This window comes from Dermacentor variabilis, chromosome 9, assembly GCF_050947875.1.
Source record: "Dermacentor variabilis isolate Ectoservices chromosome 9, ASM5094787v1, whole genome shotgun sequence".
NCBI lineage: Eukaryota > Metazoa > Arthropoda > Arachnida > Ixodida > Ixodidae > Dermacentor > Dermacentor variabilis.
In genome coordinates, this window is record NC_134576.1 from 44,352,077 (window position 1) to 44,372,645 (window position 20,569).

Here is a 20,569-nt window from a genome sequence, read left to right on the forward strand (position 1 = left end):
AAATGATGATGATGATGATGAATCATGCTATCCAACATAAGGGGCGCCGAAACGTAATTCTGTCTAATTATAAAGCTGCTTAACATAAGGCTGCTTGAAATGGACAGATGGGCACACGAAGACGCATGAACCACACAGAAAAAGCGCCAACTTCGAGATCAATTGATTTCAAAAATGGCTCACACATATATTTAAATGCACCGAACAGCTTGAAGTTCACTATTGGGGTAGTCATTAAAGGATGTTGCTTTAATTGAGGTATAAACCGCACGACATTCTTAACAGGCAGCGTTAGCTCCTGCCCAACTGCAATACCGCATATTCAGATACATGCGTAACGCAGAAACTAGTTTCTGAGATAACCACTGGGCCAATAGAATGAAAATGTGTTACATTTGATAGAGAAAGTTAATTTATAATAGCAGTTGGAAGCGGAATTTTGAATTGAGGCCTGAAAGTTTCAGAAGAAAATTTAAAAAAATGGCAGGTCTGAGAAAAAATAGGACGAATTTTACAAATTCCTGGTTCTGCGCCGAGAATAGATGTCGCAGTAATGTAAACTGTGTGAGTTACAGCATCTAATAATAATATTTGGGGTTTTACGTGCCAAAACCACTTTCTGATTACGAGGCACGCCGTAGTGGAGGACTCCGGAAATTTTGACCACCTGGGGTTCTTTAACGTGCACCTAAATCTAAGCACACGGGTGTTTTCGCATTTCGCCCCCATCGAAATGCGGCCGCCGTGGCCGGGATTCGATCCCGCGACCTCGTGCTCAGCAGTTACAGCATCTAAAGCGCACACATCTGGTATATGAAATTAAATATTACTTGCATTTTTGACATTATTTACGTGGGTATTGAAAAAGTTCCACTCACATAGTAATGGTTTTGGGTCATGTATACATAATTATGTCTTTTATTTACATGTGTTAATACCTGTAATTTACAGAGTTGCAGTGTATGCAATTTTTAAGATCTATTATAAAGGCGATGGCCCCAATAAACAATGTGCTACAAACAGGCAGTAAATTTTACGTTTTTCTATTAGATGCAACTTCATCAAATCTGGTGCAGTTGCTGCCGAGAAATATGATTTGTCTTTTCCCATGAACTTAAATAGGAGGCCCCGCACTATAACTTACACTTAAAATAACAGAGGGCTAAGCTAACCCCCGAATTCACAGAGGCAATCTTGAAAACGAGGAGCAAATATTTACTAGCGTTCATCATTTAATTCTTCGTCAATCGAACCTGACTTCCTATCGGTGTGTAGCGAACGTCCATTCACTTCGTTATGCGTGCTGCCCAGAAATCCAGTTTACCTTGCCCTTTCTCCCCCGGGGGGGAGGAGGAGGGGGTCATTTCCCCTTGCTCTTTGTTTGAATGGAGGCGGCTGCCCGACGGGGGCAGCACCACAGCCACTGGGCAAACCTGCATTTATTCTGAAATGAAGCCACTCGACTATCCCTTCTGAAGCTGTCAAAACGTGTATTTCTTGCCTGCTCTAATGCAAGCTCCCAACAAGTGGTGATCCAGGACATTGACGTCTTTTTTTTTTCTCGAACACCAGCCATAGACGAAACTGCTCCTACTCCTGCTGACAGAGACGACGCCATGACTACGTCTCCTGTCATCGCCGCAAACCTTCAGCTTCCCAGCTTTTGGCCCAAGAATCCCCGAGTTTGGTTTGTGCTAGTAAGGCCCGTATTGAACTTCGGCGCATCGCCTGTTGGTATGACTAAATAATAGATATTTAGTTGCACTTGCCCTATGCTGAACAAGCCACGTGTTCATACTTGTCAGCAACTGGAGCCGTTGGCGCTTGTGGTGTGTATTTCATGTGGCTTCGTGTCCTCATCTTTCTAGTGCCAGTGTACCTAGATTAACTATTCCAGTCTGTTTCAGTTCTACTTTTTCCAATAGTACTCTGCGATTGGCAAACTTTTATTGGGCCAAGTTGCCTTCGCTTGCCTTTTCACGACGTCAAGAAACAGCAAAAATTATATTTCTCAATATGAAGTCTATGCGCCGATTATGCACGAGTATGCCGAAAAATATTCTTCACCATTCATTGCCTTTGCGGACATTATCCCTCCGCTATTCTTAAAAAAAATGTTGGTTTCTTAAGCGACGCCACAAAACCGCCAAATGATCCACGCGTGAAAGTGACGTGTGCGCATTGGACATCCACAAATATGGTGAACAAAACTGAAATTCTCAAAGTGATTAGCATCATTTGCTGACTTAAGGCGTTTTGAATCCATGTGTCCGCAAGCCAGCCAGTCAGTTAAACCGTATGGTCGTGGTCATGATGCCGTCGCGTGCACTGCATCGTCATCATTCTAACTTTGTCCTCTGACTCTCGTCGTGCTGTCGACGCGTCGCCCTCGTAGTCATTCAGTCGTCATCGTCGCCACCGCTGGGGTGACCGTTGTGGTCGTTTCATCATCGCCTCTCCAGCCCCGTTGTCGGAACCTCGTCATGCCATCGTCCCCATATCGGCACTGTGATAAGTCTTTGTCGGGCAATATCGTCATGCACTCGTCGTCATCCCATTGTCCTCATACCTTTGTTATGTCATCGTCACGATCGTGTGGTTGTCATATAGTCGTGGCCATTGTTTAGTTGTCATACCGTTGTTGTGATGGCGTAGTGCTTGTGCAATGGTCGTCACCCTGGCTTCGTGGTTCGACTTTTTGGCATGCGTCGAGATTCTCCGTAATCGTCAGGCTGTCGTCGCCATACCCTGTTGTCATACCGTCTTCTTCATGGCACCTTCGACTTTCCATCCTGGTCAATCCTTCTTCGTCACACTATCGTATTGGGCTGTCCTCATTCAATGGTGATTACACGGCGTGTCTTCGCAACATCGCCATTGTGTCTTCGTCATGCCGTGTGGTCATGCCAGCGTCATCAATCGAGCTTCGTCATCCGACTTATTTCATGTAGGTGTCTTCGCGTCATTCTCATACAGGCATCGTGACGCAGTCGTCGTCACGCCATTCTCGGTCTACACACGCCGTCCAATCCAATTGCCATCATACGATTGTCATGTCATTCTTTGCATGCAGTTGTCCTCATTCATTTGTGATAACATCGTCGAGATGCCGTCATGGTTACTATACCGTCCTCCTATTTTCAAAATCCGACTCTTGCTTCACAATCGCTGTCACACCGTCGTCCTTATGCCGTCATCATCGTACTATTCTCGTCGTGCCTTCGTCGTAACGCCTTCTGCTTACCGTGGTTGTCACTTTAATAAAGTGATCCCATTGTCGTCATGACGTCGTGCTCATACCTCCGTCCTCTATCCTTCGACATCGTTACTGCGGCATTTATTATGTGCTATTTTCACTCGATTGTAAATTTGGAGCAGCTGTCATGCCATCGCCATCATGGCGTCATGGTCAGACAGTTACTATCATGCATACGTCGCCGTAAGATTATCGTCATGCAGCGGTGGTCATGCCATAGCCCGTAATTCCTTATTTGGCGTTCGTTCGCCGTTACACAGTCGTCGTCATACCATTGTCTTCATTTCATTGTTGTACCATTGCAATCATTTACGAATCGTCACGTTATTATTGACGTGTTGTCGTTTTTTTAGTTCCTTTGTCGTTCCAGTGAAGTCGTTTCTTCGTCATTTCAATGTCGTCACTGGGTTTGCGCCAAAAAGTCGTGGTAATCCGTCTATGCCCATGGACGACCTTGCGAAGCAAGTGTCAAAACAAAGTGGACCTGGGTATGTCACATATATACAACAAAACGGAGGTCGCCTAATGACCATCACAGATCTTATATAAACGTAACTTCAGAAATAGGGTGTGTCTGCTCATGGTTCAAATGCTAATCGCCTTACCATCGACAGCCTTTGTGGGACATGTTCGGCCATAATTTTCCATCTAGCCTCGTACACCGACCCAGTGGTCGGAGTTGTCTACCAGCTTGAGGCACTAGGTATGCGCTCGTCGTCATAATGCCGCCGCGGTCTTTCCATCTTCTTCATTTCAGCTTCGTGATCTGATCAATTGGATTGGACGGCGTGTGTAGACCGAGAATGGCGTGACGACGACTGCGTCACGATGCCTGTATGAGAATGACGCGAAGACACCTACATGAAATAAGTCGGATGACGAAGCTCGATCAACCGTCCTGCTGTCGTTGTCAAACCTTCTATGCCGACCCAGCGGGCCACGTTGTCAAATAGCTTGAGCCGCTGTGTGCCCTCGTAGTTGTGAGGCCGTTGGTCGTTTGTTTTCGTCAATGCCACTTTGCCGTTCAATTATCGTCAAGTCATCCAGTCGCAACGCATGCCTTGACACGTTGCCGTCGTGATGCGGTCGGCATCGTTCCCATCAACTTTATTCTAACTTCGTCATCCAATTCTCGTCATGCTGTCGTCGTCATACCATTGTCAACATGTCATCGTCGTCACTTTGTCGCTTCACCATCGTCCTCGTTTTTGTAACGTCATCCTTTTGTCGTGACGTGATCGTCGTGACGCAGTCGACATCATCCCATTGTCATCATGCTATGGTCTTCACGCTGTCATTTTGCCATCATCTTCCCTTCAGTAACTTCATCACAATGTCGTCATGCTGCCATCGTAGTTCCGTCGATGTCAATCCTTTGTCATTAGTCTATCGTAATTAGGCTGTCCACATTAGATCAAGATTCTGCTGTCATTGTTATGTCATCATTATCGCTCCGTCTTCGTGATACACACACTATCCTGCATCTGTTGTCATACCGCCATTGGGCTGCCGTCGTGCCATCGTTGTCACTACATATTCATCAGGTGACTCTCGTCATACTTTTCTCATCGCCTCATCGTCTCTACGCCATCATTGTAATACAGGCTTCGTAGCAAGCGCATAACCTTGTAGCAAGCGCTAGTGAGTTCTGAGTGTTGCTATGTGACTGGCTTTAATCGTGAATTTTTTTAAATAACCCAAGACATTGATAGGGAGGGGGCGTTCCAAGAGGAATAGAAGATAGGTGCATGCCGATCCCCCTAGTACTGGCTACCGGAGCTGCATGTTTAATCATGAAATGTCACAGGACTGCGCGGCACACGCAGCATACTCGCAGCGTAAGCTGGAGGAGCGGCTCCAGAGGAGCTCCATTTTCGACTACATGCAATACTGGGTCTTCACGGTGAAGTCTCTTCGTGTCGTTTTCACAAGAACGATCTGGACGGTCCACACGGTGTCGAAGGCGAGCTGCGGCTTGTGCTGCTCTCTGCACAGTGATGCGATGAGCCCGACGTTGCCTGGTTGTAGCCGCGCGGGTAGCTCAACGTTTGGCTTCCTCAGCGACAGTTTGTACCTTGCGAGGATGGCCCATAACGTGTTCCAAAGAGTAAAAACAGGTATCTGGGCTACGTGTCGCACATTCCTTGACATCGATGGTTCCCCGCGAAGTCGGAGCTCCTACTTTACAGAAAATAGAAGGGAGGCAAACCCAAAGATTGGAAGCCAGTCTCTGAAAGTAGCATCAGACTTCGCACTTGTGACGGGGGGTCGGGGGTGCGGGGTGATACCCAAGGTCGGCGTTATTCGGGTCCTGGGCATGTTTGTCGAATTCAACGGCGGGAACGGAACTGCTCTCCACAAGGTCATCGCAAAGACGTACAACGCTTTCCGCCTCGTTCGCAGAATCGCAAAACCGGCATCGAGGCACGAAGGAAAACAATCTTCTCAGGCTGATCAATGCCTTCGTAATCTGCCACCTCACGTACACGATTTCTGTGCACAACTGGCTCAGAGCGGAGCGAGACAAGCTCAATGTTCTTATCCGCAAAATAGTCAAGAGGGCTCTCGGGCTACCCATCAGGACCCGTACCGAGGGTCTCTTGAAGCTGGGGGTACATAACACCGCCGAAGAGATTGCCGAAGCCCAAGAACGCACGCAACTCAGTCACCTGGCCACCACAGCGGCAGGTAAACGCATCCTCGAAGAGCTGGGTTACCACCCTGCGGAATTCTCGATGGTCAGTACCCCGATCCCTAGATGCATTCGAGACAAGTTCGTAGTGGCCCCTGTGCTCCGAAACGTCCATCCCGTCCACAAGGAGGGCAGACGCAAGGCCAGAGCAGCAGCCGTCCTCAAACAGATCAAGCGACACGGCATTAGCGCAAGCTTCGTCGACGCTGCGGAGTACAGTGACGGGAAGACCTTTGCCGTAGTTGTGGTCGACTCGAGCGGAAACATTTCCAATAGCGCCTCGATTCGCACTTCAGACCCCGGAGTCGCCGAGCAAGTCGCCATCGCCCTCGCCCTGCTAGACGGTCGGGGGTCCGAAATCTATAGTGATTACAAAACGGCAGTTAGGGCTTTTCAAAAGGGTTGCATCGCCAAGGAAGCTGTTCGTCTTCTTAGCGGCTCCAGTCCGCATGCTCTCACAAACCATTCAATTTACTGGTTTCCCGCTCACGTAGGAGCGGTCGAGGGTGCTCCCCCGAATCTCAATGAGTCTGCCCACGAGGCTGCGCGTGACCTCACCGACCGCGCTTCCTCTATAAAGAGCACTGACTCCCCTCCTCTCTACGGTCACAGGGACGCTTCTGCTACTCACAACGAGATTATTAAATATTTCTACATGTCCAGAAGGGTCTTTCCACCACAGCACCCCAAGTTGAATAGGGCGCAAGCCGTTTCGATTAGGCTCCTACAGACCAGCACATATCCGTGTCTGTCCGCTCTCCACGAGGCTTACCCCGACGTGTATCGCGACGACGCCTGCCCGTCCTGCGGCCAGACTTCCACTCTACCTCACACGCTCTAGGAGTGTGGGTCGACATACCCCAAGTTTATCAAGGAGGAGTGGGACTCGCTTCTGCGTAGTTCCGCTCTAGAAAAGCAAATCCTGGCCGTCCGGCGTGCCCGCGACCGGGCCGGTGGGCTAGACCTGCCGGCCCCGACGTGGGACTAGCCGGGTGCGCGACGAGTTCGCGTGCTCGCCGGACCTACAATAAAGTTTATTCCCTCACTCACTCACTCACCCGTGGCATGATACGATGCGGTTGATGATGATGGTTGATTGTCATCATCTTCAAAACGGCATGTTGAAAACATTCACCTATCCTGCTTAAGTAGGTCCAGCTACATGCAACGTGCAAATGCTACATGCAACTGCTAATATCGGTCCACCACATGCGATACTACGCAAAAGCAATGCAACGTTTCCACGTATCGATGTTACGCGGCAAGAGTGTCACGTCGTGTGACAAGCGTCATGTTTCGTTGCCGCCGCTGCTTCTGGTGATGTTGATAATGATGAGGATAATTTATTAACATCACTTTTGAAATGAGGTGGTGACAAATTGTCACCTAGCCTGTTTGACTTAATCATGCCTACAACACACATTCTTCATTCTAGCATTTTTTGTATACATCTCTTTAATCCATTTTTTTCATCAAGACAATCTATTCTTTTCTTGGTCAATTCTACATAAAGGGTAGGAGCCACATACTTGATAGGGACCCCGAACTATTTTATGCGGCTGCGTATACAACTGATACATGGCGTGCCACCTGCTGTAATAATATGCAACTGCAATGCAAAGTGCGCAGGTATCGACGCTAAGCGGCGCGCATCTCACATCGCGTGACAAATGGCACGATATGATGCCAAAGATGATGATCGTGATGATGATTTATTGGAGTCCCTTATATGCCATAGATATTTTTCATTCTTGCGTTTTTATATATCACCTTAATCTTTCGTTTTCTTCCTTGAGACAATCCATTCATTTCTTGCTAATCCCCCATAGTGAGTAGAACCGTGGCGATAATAACGATGGACATCGGCTGCGGCGGCTCACAACATCGCCAACAGAAACTACCATTGTAATGAGTCCGTAACACCTTACGCTGTAAGGTTCATTGGTTGTTAAAAGAACGTAGCGGGTTACCGCCAGTGCTTGCGTCGATGGTTATGAAACCATGACGTCAGCACAATGGCATGAAAATAAAGTAAAATGGCTTTCTGTACACGACCCAAGTTTCACGAAAGTGGCCGACCGACCAGTGGGTAAGAACACTTAGAAAAGAAATAGTTTGTTAAATGTTGGTGAAATATTTGTAACTTAGCTATGGTAGCATCGTTATTAAGTCAACCGGTACATTTGTGTGGCATGCACAGTTCCCTTAATATCTGCGCACGTTATGACAGTTCGTAGTCCCCTCCCTTCCTGTGCATTCAATAAAACTCGTTTCTTAGGGAAAACGTCATGAGGTGGCACGATAGTTATAAAAAAATCATCACTAGTTGCCGTAGAGTATAACTCATTTATTTGGGGAAACATCAAGACATGAAGTGAAAAATATCGAAAAATATGACCAATACTTTGTATTGTTTTAATTTCCAGGCAGTAATGAAAAGAAGATTGTATGAATGCTTTCTTTTGACATTGCTTGCGAACATTCACCTGCAATTACAAAACGCTCTTGTGTTTTGCAGTTCTTCGTAGGAACGAATTCCCCCCAATCGTGATGCTGCAGATAGAATTAGAGCGCACCGCACCAACGAATCTCAAAGTGAAATAACGAACTTAAATCTTCGTGAATAGGGCACCCGATGTGTAAGTAACATTCAAAGCGGGCCCAGTATTGTAAACACCGCAATTGTTTGCCTGCGCGACATCAAATGCAGCATTTGTGATGCAAGAAGCAGCTGCTGAAATTTGCTGTGAACAGAATGATGACAGGAACTAAAGCCCCTCCATCCAGAGCAGCGGTGGTGCATGCATGGAGGGGCTTTAAAAGGAAGCATGTCCTAAATGTAGTCGAGCCTGATCAGATGTATTCGGTCTCAAACCACGTCTGATCACTTGACGTCGCTTTCTATTTCCTGAGCACGCAAGAAGCGCATGTTTTCTAGACAGTGGTTTGACGCTCTCTACAGTTAGCACCCGGGTTATATTTTTATTTCATAAACATTCACAGTTTGTGTAAGTATATACCGATGGTTCGGTCACGCCATCTGCCACAACAGCCGCATTTGTCATCCCACAACTTGGAATTACTCAACGATTTCGATTAGACCACAAATCGACATCTACGGCTGCGGAACTTGCGGGAATACGGGAGGCTGTCCGTTTTATGAGAACGCAGACACCCCATAAATGGACAATATTGTGCGATGCCAAATCAGCGCTACAGGCGCTAAAATACTTTTTAAACAAAGGACCATACTATCTGCTCGTGCTGGAAATCGTCGAACTTTATCACAGTGCCGAGTTAAGTGGCCACGTGATCACCTTTCAATGGGTGCCTAGCCATTGTGGTGTTTTTCGTAATGAACTCGCTGACAGTGAGGCAAGATCGGCCTCCTCTTCCTCTAATGAAGTACGGATTGCCTACTCGCGACCTGACACCAACTCCATGATCAAGGCACTCATGCAGGACCTTATAAAGGCTTACAGAGCCCACTCTGATAACATTCACAGACGTCTACATATGATTGACCCAGACGGTAAATTCTGTTTGCCCCCGAAGCTTACACGGAGCAAAACATCATTGCTACACAGGATTCGGCTCGGCGTTGCTTTCACCCGTCGCTACGCACACCTCATCGGCCAATCGAACAGCCCTGATTGTGTACACTGCCAGATGCCCGAAACACTGCAACACGTACTGTGCGACTGCCCAGCATATATGCTGGAGCGAAGGACGTTAGACAGTTTCTTAGCCAGCGTTGGCAGGCAACTACTGTCGGAGGAAGCTATCCTCGGTCCATGGCCTGACACTGCAATTTCAATGCGTGCAACAAAAGTATTGTTGAAGTTCCTGCAGGACACCAAGCTCGACGAGCGGCTCTAGCGAGGCAACTGTCTCATGTACATAAGCACTCACCACTTCTCTTATTATCATCATCCATTCCAATACTTTCACTCCCTTTCCCTCTTCCCCAGTGCAGAGTAGCAGACTAGAGCGCACTAGCTCAGGTCGACCTCTCTGTCTTTCCTATCAACAAATTCTATTCATTCAGTAAGGCTAGCACACTTCAGTCGCTTGACTCTTTCTTAATGCGACGTGCAATGACCTGGCTGTCGGTCACACGGCCTCAGCTATTTCGATAGTCGAAATAGCCTCTTACAACGGCGAAGGCTGATTTACACAGAATCTGTGAACAACTGAATGTGTAGCAACAGAATGCACCGCAAAAGTATTTGGACTCTAAAGGGTTTTTTCTTGCCGTACTGGTAAAAACCTAAGTGTTAGGTCCTTACAAAAATGTATAGAGGCCGAAATCAGAGCTCTAACTATACGTGCGTTGACAAGAGACGTGGTTGAAAACTACGTAATCATTCTCACACTCTTCAGCGTGCAGAAATGCCCCGACAAGAGAGTTTCACAGGGAAAGGTATGAAACTCTCCTGTTGTATATCTCTGTGTGCCCAAGGCTGTCAGAATGATTACGTAGTTTTCAACTGCATATTTTGCCGTCGCACGACCAGTTAGAGCTCCGTTGTAGCCCTGCATAAATTTTTGTAAGGCACTAACGGTAAGGCTGCTACCAGGGCGACAACAAAACACCCTTAAGGAGGTAATCACTTTTAGAGTGTGGGGTGGCGCCATGACACGCGGTTTCTCATTGAGTGGATTTGTGAACATGTACGGTCGTGCTGGTTAGTACCCTTTCCACTCCCGGCAAGCGATGATACGTGGATGAGATTTGTCAGCTCACCTCGAACACTGACGTCACTTTCAGTTGATACAGAACTGGCAAGAAGAAGTACACGATGCAAGGCGTCGTCAGCGCCATGGCGGCGATGTGCCAGGCGAAGTGGAACCCATAGGCGTACTGGTGAGCAGAGTGGCTGACCACACCGACGCCCGTGGCCACTGATGCCAGCACGGATATGGCGAGTTGCCAGGACGGGATGCTGCGACCACCCAGGAACACTTCCTCGTGCTGTAGGCTCGAGTGAGCGGAAGTGGGCCGCGTCCGGTCGTTGCACCTAGTTCTAGCCTTCTTTTTACACGTGGAGTAGTACAGACCCAGGGCCAAGCTCAACGATGTGAAAATGGAGAAGGCGGCGTAGTCGACCGGGTGAAGAGGCATTGACGAAAAGCGCGGTGGCGGCAAACTGTCCAATGGAACGTGGCGCCGTCGGCGTCTCGAAACTTCACGGCACTCTGCGTGATACAAGTAAGCGTAATGAACAAACAAGAAAAAGCACCGAAGAGAAACAGGGAGCCCAATTCGTGGCGTTGTTCTTGCGCACTTGACTTTTCAGCAACGTGAGAAAACTTGTTGACACACTACGTTACAGAAATGTCACAAATAAAATCTACTTGCTAAGGAATTCTTACCTGCCAGTGTAGCAAAATAAATGCAGTTATCCTTACCCACAACCATATGAACCCAACAGACAAGAAATCAGAAAAAACACGGCGGAAATAGGTGTTTTTTTTTTATTTTAAATGTACAAGCAACTGCGAGACGGGCATGTTAAAGTGAAATAAAACACGCCTTGCCTCCGATGATAGCCAAACCCACAACTTCTCATGGCGAATTTGATTCTATACTTTACAGTTATGGCGTTGGGTTAACTTTCATGGGCATTTGCGCATGTAGGCAGAAGCTATAGCCCCGTTAGGCATCGCTTCTCTCCCAGCTGGCTTCATAGGGATTGGTAAAAAAAAAAATAAGTGTAAATATCACGAGGGCGTTTACTTGCTCTCTTTCAAGGAAACCAAAATAAACGCCAGAGTAGTGTTTTCACTGCCGCTACTCCCGTAACATCATTCCGGCGAGGGTGATAGGCAAAACAATAAAAAGAGCAAACTCTGGCACCACTGTCTTTGTCCTATATTTGTAAGCTTCTTCGAAAGCCTCCTGTTTCAGCAAGGGTAAGAAGATTTTGCCATAAAATGATAACGTCTGCTGTTATAGTTTGTTGCCATTATCTTCTAATTCCATCCTATAAGTATCGGAGCTTCAATGATAGGTTTCATACCAAATTAAAATTACGGAGTTCTACGCGCTAAAACCACTTTATGTGGCACGCCATGGTGGGGGACTCCGGAAATTTCGACCACCTGGGGCTCTTTAACGCGCACCTAAATCGATGCACACGGGTGTTTTCGCCCCCTTCGAAACGCGGTCGCCGGGATTCGATCCCGCGACCTCGTGCTCAGCAGCCTAACACCATAGCCACTGAGCAATCACGGCGGGTAGGTTTCATGCTAGTATACATGACTCGGAAATCCAGCGTGCTACGACGTCTCGATTACGTTTCCGCTTTTGGCACAAGCAATTGAAATAAAACCGCGGGTGGGCCATACTTCTGCGCCCCTGCACTTAACTATTCCGTATTAGAGCTTCACTATCCTGAGAATTTTAAGAGTAGTTATTTTCTCTCCGTGGTCCTTTCCCGCTGATTCTAAAAAGATTCTACGAAAGTCATCGCCTTTGCGACATAGAATTAAAAAAATACTATTTGGGCTATTGCGTGCTAAAACCACGACTTGATTATGAGGCACGCGTTGTGGCGATTCTGGAATGATTTGGGTAACCAAGGGTTCATTAACGTTCACCTAAATCTAATTACAGGGGTCTTTTCGCATTTCGCCCACGCGTAAATGCTGCCGCCGTGGCCAGAATTCAATCCCGCGACCTTCTAATTAGCAACCCAACATCATAGTCACTAAGCAACCACGGCGGGGGTGGTCTGGAATTGCCCTTCAAGTTTATTGGGCAAGAAATACAAGTCAAGCCATCAGTGGTCCAACATTATAAAGGAAGTACTAACAGAAACATTTGGGGTTTCACACTCCTCGCTCCTTTAGGCAGTGGTCGATTCAAAATTTTTATTGTCTGATGCGAAGTTTTGCATGACCGCAACAAAATGCTAATTATAACCCCTTTTTGTTGATCCCATTCAACACGCCCGCCAAGTACAACGCAGCCGCGAATTGGCAAAAGCAGACTACGCCCGTCATCGAAGCCGTACATTGTGTTCATGCGGCGTCGCAAACAATTTTCCTCCAGAGCGGGCCAGTCAGCCTGGTGCCGCGTCTATGGCCAGATGATGAACGTGTGAAGGATGTCGAATTGAACATACCACTTGGCTTCTCTTGGAGACGCTAGTGGAGAACACGGTCTCGCCTCTTCTTCGCTCGAACGTACCATTAGAGTAGCCTTTGGGCAGTACGATGATGGTATGCGTACGCATCTGTGGTATCTGGTGCAATGAGACCGCCACATCAGGTGTTCGGTCACGTGAGGGGTCTTTTTCACGTCCTATGCCTGGCTGCCCTCACCGTGTGCATTAATCCGATCGCGTTCAAGTGTAATAATAATAATATTTGGGGTTTTACGTGCCAAAACCACTTTCTGATTATGAGGCACGCCGTAGTGGAGGACTCCGGAAATTTTGACCACCTGGGGTTCTTTAACGTGCACCTAAATCTAAGTACACGGGTGTTTTCGCATTTCGCCCCCATCGAAATGCGGCCGCCGTGGCCGGGATTCGATCCCGCGACCTCGTGCTCAGCAGCCCAACACCATAGCCACTGAGCAACCACGGCGGGTACGCGTTCAAGTGTAAAGCAAGTAATTATTTGTGCTGCTGTCAATGAATTGAGGCTCCACAGCATACCTAATTGGTCGACAGCTATCCAGTAAAGAAAAGAAAACTGGACATCTGACTCTGCTCGTTTCGTATTTTGTTTGTCGCTAGTCTAACTTATAGTGAGACACCCACCATGATATAATTTTTTTATTTGAAGAGGCGCGAAATGAGGTACAAACGGAACCTACATAAGCGGAAACCAGCAAAGCGCATTTCGTGCCACTGCCTATGAGGCACAGCTACACAGTTCAGTTAAGTCGAAAGGCTATGGAGAACATGGTGGGGCGAACTGTGGGCATGACAATGACCTGATAATGCTTTTTGCAAACGGTGGGTGATGACTGCGTTGTAGACTACACCGGAATGCCTCAAATACACCTAGGGGCCCATGAAACCGCTTGCATTGCATCTGTGGTTCATGTTTACACAAACGAACTGTAAGCAGAGAATGAGCAATACGAGAACAAAGTGAAAGCAGGAGCCAACGTTTCGACAAGTGTACTTGCCTTATTCAAGGCGACATATGCTTTCTTTGCCACAGTATATATAGGGGGGCTTCTTCTGAAGAGGAGAGGGCGTAAGGCGCGTGGCTGCGGTAACGAGCGAAGGTGTGTTTGCGGCGAGGGTGTCGAATTGAGAATAAAGGCGTGGTGTGCCCAAGGCCAGGGACACGGCCGTCTATCAATCACATGTTAACGGCCCTGTGTCACCTGGCGTGTCTGGTGGTCGTGGAAAGAAAAAAAAATGTAAAAGTCATGTAAAGAAAATGGTCGTTGAAAGAAACAAACGGAAAGAAAGAAAAGAAAGGAACAAAAACCACTAATCAACCAAACCAAACAGAGAAGGCGCACACGTTGGCGCTTTCCGGTTGGCTTACCCAGGGAGCAAAAATACATAAAAAAAGAGCGCTCAATATTGGTTCTGATAGCAATCATGGCGATAACCTTTACCATGCAGCTGTGTTACTGCTTCCGTTCACTCACTGAAACTAAGGACATTGATATATGGTGAGCCTGATAAACCAAAAGATTTGAGTCGTTACAAAGCTACCAGCACGCGAGCACGGCGCATATCGTTCGCTCGCTCAAATGTACACTCTTAGAAGAGTTTATACCCTTTGGGTCGTATCTTCTCCTACAACAACGAGCGTCATGTGACTTTCCCGCATTTCCTTTGTGTAAGGCTGCGAGCCGGGTATTTCCAAATTACGAAGGGCGTGCGAGTTATGAGCGTGACGCAGCATTCTCGACAGGAAAGCGCGAGCGCTGAGTTTTCAAGAAAGGAAACGCCAGAAAGGCAGATGATTATTTTTGTGGAAGAAGGTAAGCAAGAAAGAGTGTAAACTGTTTAAAGAGCGCAATCAATAAATTGTTTTACACCTAGAAGGGTGTAAGATGGCGTATTCGTTTTAATGCGCCCATGCACGCACCCTTTCCCACCCTTTTGCCATTGTTTTGCAATACTACACCTTTTCAGTGCACAGTTACAAGGTTTACACCATTTGGGGCTTATCTCGTCCCATAATGATCACCGTCATCTGCCTCTCCCACATTTGCTTCCTGCAACACTGCGAGCCAGGCATTCCGAAATTATGGAGGGCATACGAGTTATGAGCGTGACACAGCATTCTCGAAAGGAAAGTGCGAGCGCTGGATTTTCAAGAAAGGAAACGACAGCAAGGGAGATGACGATTATTGTTGTGTGAGAAGATAAGCCGTACAGGGCACATGTCAAAGAGGATACGCAATGAATGGTTTACACCCAAAATGGTGTAATATGGCGTATTCACATTAATGCACTCTTGCACACGCGTTTTGTCATTATTTTGCAATGCTCTGCCCTTTTCATCATCATCATCATCAGCCTGGCTACGCCTACTGCAGGGCAAAAGCCTCTCCCATACTTCTCCAGCTACCCCGGTCATAGGCTAATTGTGGTCATGTTGTCTCTGCAAACTTCTTAATCTCATCCGTCCGCCTAACTTTCTGCCGCCCCCTGCTACGCTTCCATTCTCTTGGAATCCACTCCGTAAGCCTTAATGACCACCGGTTGTCTTCCCTCCTCATTACATGCGGTGCCCATGCCCATTTATTTTTCTTGATTGCAACTAAGATGCCATTACCTCGAGTTTGTTCCCTCACCCAATCTGCTCTTTTCTTATCCCTTAACATTACACCCATCATTCTTCTTTCGACAGTTCGTTGCGTCGTCCTCAATTTAAGTAGAACCCTTTTCGTAAGCCTCCAGGTTTCTGCCCGTAGGTGAGTACTGGTAAGACATAGCCGTTATACACTTTTCTCTTGAGGGATAACCATCTCAGAATGCCTGCCAACGCACCCCAGCCCATTCTTATTCTTGATGACCGCGGATCCGGGTCATCAGTCTGATGACCCGGATCTGCGGTCACCACCTGCCCTAAGTAGATGTATTCCCTTTCCACTTCCAGTGCCTCGCTACCTATCGTAAACTTCTGTTCTCTTCCAGGACTGGTAAAGATTACTTTAGTTTTCTGCAGAGTAATTTTTAGACCCACGTTTCTGCTTTGCCTGTCCAGGTCAGTGAGCATGCATTGCAATCGGTCCCCTGAGTTACTTAGCAAGGCTATATCATCAGCGAATCCCAAATTACTAAGGTATTCTCCATTAACTGTTATCCCCAATTCTTCCCAATCCAGGTCTCTGAATACCTCCTGTAAACACGTTGGGAATAGCATTGGAGAGATCGTATCTCCCTGTCTGACGCCCTTCTTTATTGGGATTTTGTTGCTTTCTTTATGGAGGACCACGTTGGCTGTGGAGCCGCTATAGATATCTTTCCTAAACTCTTAAACACTGTTAAATTAAATGTTTACACCATTTGGGGCTTATCTTGTCCCACAACGATCACCGCCATCTGTCTTGCCTACATTTTTTTTCTTTAACGCTGCGGGCCCAATGCATGCCATGAACGGCATGCGTGATATTAGCATGTCATAGCTTTCTCGACAGGAAAGGAAAATTGCCGCCCGATTGGCCGCTCGAGGCCCTTATAACGCAGTTTTGATATTTAAGATCAAACTCGCCATTATTTTCACATAGGAATGTTCACATAAGAATCACAAAATATAGTAGGAGGTATTTCACGCAATCAAATAAATGTCTGGGGCATTCAAGCTGTAATGTCCTCTCAACTTAGAGGGTGGCGTTCTTGGAGAAGATGCAGATGAACACCATGCTTGCCCCACAAACCTCTGCCTTTCAAACACAATTAGACCTCTGTTCAGGCGAAAATTCATATGGCAGTGCAACAATTGTTATGCATATAGTTGATTACAAACGGTTTGTTGGAACCTTTGACTGTCCATCCATAAGCGAACGTCGGACCAGTCAGCTTAAGTGAAGCGTTGTGTCAGAAAGGTGAACTGTGTTCGACTAAGCAACAGAAGCTATACTTTATTATGTCTATAATAAAGTGATAGCGTTAAGGGCCCCGTGTCCCGCGTAGACTGTCGTTTCGGCAAAAATCATTCCGAACCACGCATACCCATTGCGCAGGCCCTCAGTGTAGCGCATAGGAGTTACTGAACTAATTGAATTTCGCAAACTAAAATACATCAGAAAGATTGCGAAGTACGACTTACACACAACCTACAGACACGATGGCGTCGGACTCTAATTTGAATATACAAGACGAAATAACAAACCCCTTTTTCAGCGTTTCTACCATCCATAGACCGGCCATGGTGTCCGATATTTGCACGCGCCAGCGTGCACAAATCTCAGAAGCCTCGAAGCTTCGCGCCCGGTTCCTTACAACACCACCAGATGGCGCGAGCCTCCACCGTTGTTTGGATTTTGTGGCGAATGCACGTGCTTTTCGGGGCTCCGTGGCAGCCTCGAAATAAAAGCATGTACAAATAGTTTTGTACATGCTTTGAGCTTGCTTCTGTTTTTATTTGCTGGTTTTTTGCCTTTAAATAGTAATTGGGTGGTTTTATTTTTCTTTACTTCTTTGTCTCTCGTATTTTGGGTGCGCGGGAGTGCTTCGTGCACATTTGTTTTGCAGGATGGTTAGAGCGTCCTTTCGTGCCACGTGCTCCAACACGTGCAGCTGGGTGGGACGTTGAGTGTTTGTAGTCTTTAAGTGGTAGCTTTGAAGTGGCAAGATAAATAACTATTAGTGGTGTTAGTGTGCGTGTTTTGGTAGAAAAGTGAAAGCGTGGCCGCGTGGTTGAGCGCGTGCGAGAGCGTGTCATTCCTTCGGTCTCTGCGGCATTGATTGTTTTTCAAACAGTGGTGAGAGTTGCTTTGCGAAATTTTGAGGATTTAGATCCTGTGCGTACCGGTATTTGCTAAAAGGCACGTGCTCTGCATAGATATAGTATTATAGTATTTGCATCAGTAGTAGCATTATTAAGATATTATAATATTTGCAAAAAGCCGTGCAATACATGACGAGAAAGCCGGTAAAGCAGGCAGTACGCGGGGCCTCCCTCAAGGAAGATGAGGAGACGGATGAGAATGGAGAGGGCGTCGAATCAGCCGGCGCACAATGTGATGTTGATACTCGGCTGCAGAAAACGGAGGCTTTCCAGGAAGAGCTTCTCAAACAGGTGCAAGAGCTCAAAAATGAGCTAAACAGGGAGCGTGATGCACGGAAGGTAGTTGAAAAGAGACTTCAAGCAGCCGAGGAAAAGCTTAACAGGGCCGCCATTGTGACCGATAATGTGCGTGACAATGGAACGCAGACCGCTGACGCGACAGGCCAGAAAGGGTCAGCGAAATACGTGGAACGCATGTAGGGTGATGAAGGGTTAGCTGGAAAGAGCGGCACCTACCTTGAGGCCGCCACGCGGAAAAAGCAGAAGCCCAGGGGGCAATGCAGTTTGTCGAGTCCGAATCACGCGGAAAAGGACAAAGGGAAGCAGGGAGAGGTAGGCGAGAGTGAAAAGGTGATTATCGCTGGCGACTCAAACCTGGCTGGGTGCTCAAAAGCAATTGTGGAGAGGGTGAAAGGCGAAAAAAGAGTGGCCGAAGGGATATTTCCCGGGCGGACACTGGATTCTGCCATAGAGCGAGAAAAAGCAAAGCTCGCAGATAATGCCAGGTGCAGATCGTGGTGTGCATGGTGCCGGAGGTGCCTGTCCGTGACAGTCACGTACAAAGAGCTGTAGTGGCTGCTAATGAGGCAATATGGAAAATCAGCCGAGAGAAAGGCTTCGAGGTGGTCGAAGTAAAGGGGTAAGTGAGAAGTTGTGGTGGTTTTAAACGAGACGAGATCCACTTCAATTACAGGCTAGCACGAGAAGTGGGCTGGCGATTTGGTGCTCGCGCTGTTGCTTTTTTAGGGGGCCCGCGGGCACTCAGGAGGTCAGAGAAGATAGTAATGAAGAAGGTCCCCTAGGGGAACGTCAGAAGAGCAGCGCCATCGATAACAGAAAAGGGGGAAAGCAAGAAAATGAGCTCGCCATGCAATAGGCTACATAAACATTCAGTGCGGCAGAAGAAAGGAAAAGTGGGCAGAGATTGAGGAGCAGTTACATAGAGAACAAACAGGGGTGTATGCGGTTACCGAAACGCACCTTAGAGACTCAGAAGAGCCGTCAGTTACTTAGAATTATGTTTGGGAAGGGTGCAACAGAATTAAGCCGGAAAAATAGGGAGGGGGAGTCGGAACACTCATCCATCAGGGAGCCAAATGGAAAAGAGTAAATTGACAATGTCAAGAGCATCTTTGGTTATCAGGTACAATGAGTGGGAAAGAAACTTGGCTGGGCGTTACGTATTTGTGGATCGGAAAAAATTGCACAGAGAAGAATACAGAGTTAGTGGAATGCATAAGCGCTGATATTAAGGGTTTTGGGAATGGTGCTGAAATTGTCCTATTAGGTGATGTAAATTGCCACATACAGGATTTAGATGTCTATACCGACAATAACGGGAAGTCAATGCTAGAGCTTTGTGAGCAACATAACCTTGTGATAGTGAATACAGGGCCTAAGTGTGAAGGACAGATCACGTGGGAAGTGGGAAACCGGCAATCGACCATTGAATACTGTCTGATGACAGAAGGAATTCATACATACATACATTCATACATTCATACATACGCGTTGAAGAAGGGATTTCAGATCATAAGATGCTGGTTCTAACATTTTTTACTCTGCGTATGAGCGCTGGGTGTAAGACCAAACCATCTCGAATAGCTTTCAAGGACTATAGCCGAGCTAATGATGAGAGCGTTATTGACTACTTAGAGAAAACCTTGGATGGTTTCTCAGCTGAATCCTGCGGAGGCGTTAATGGCCTTTGGATAAAACTGAAGGAGGCTATAATGCATTGGGAAAATAATTTCATACCTACAAAATTCAAAAGAACTGAGCGGAAAACACCGTGGATCACGCGGAGCATAATTCACCTAAAACGAAAACTAAGAAGACGTCGAAGAAAAAGGATAAATTCTGCAGAGATAATAGAGCTCGCATGCAAATTGAAATTAGAAATAAAAGTTGTAAAAGACGACTTCTTTTCAAATAAGTTAACAAGTTTCATAAGGAATCAACCGCAAAAGTTTTGGCGCTACTTGTCGAAGCCAGAAGGCGTGAGCAGTAAAATATAACTGGCAGGTTTGGTCATAGAAGACATGCGCGTTGTAGCAAATACATTTAACACCTATTTCCAATCCGTTTTCACACGCTGGCCAATATCGAGTGCGCCCGTGAAAGCCGCTGACACCCGGATGGGCGGAGTTGTGATAACAGAGTCGGGCATTTTAAACTTGCTTTTGGAAATGGACACCAAGAAGGCGCCGGGGCCCAATAATATATCAAATGTATTTTTGAAACGATACGCACAGCAGCTGGCTCCCTTTTTGAAGATGATATTTTCTGAATCACTGAGTACAGCCTCTCTTCCCAAGGATTGGCTATGTGCCAAAGTAATACCCATTCATAAATAAGGCAATAAATTATACGTGGAAACATATAGGCCAATATCACTAACC

The 20,569-nt window shown here is 46.9% G+C and overlaps 1 protein-coding gene across 1 annotated transcript in view; it reads right to left on the minus strand.

The window, feature by feature from the left end:
• Positions 1-20,569, minus strand: part of LOC142558323 (putative sodium-dependent multivitamin transporter) — a 129,644-nt gene that overhangs the window by 97,720 nt on the left and 11,355 nt on the right. The window contains exon 2 of the mRNA XM_075670470.1: positions 10,696-11,147. Coding sequence (XP_075526585.1) covers positions 10,696-11,073 — 378 coding nt within the window. The 5' untranslated portion in view covers positions 11,074-11,147. The remainder of the gene's footprint in view (positions 1-10,695; positions 11,148-20,569) is intronic.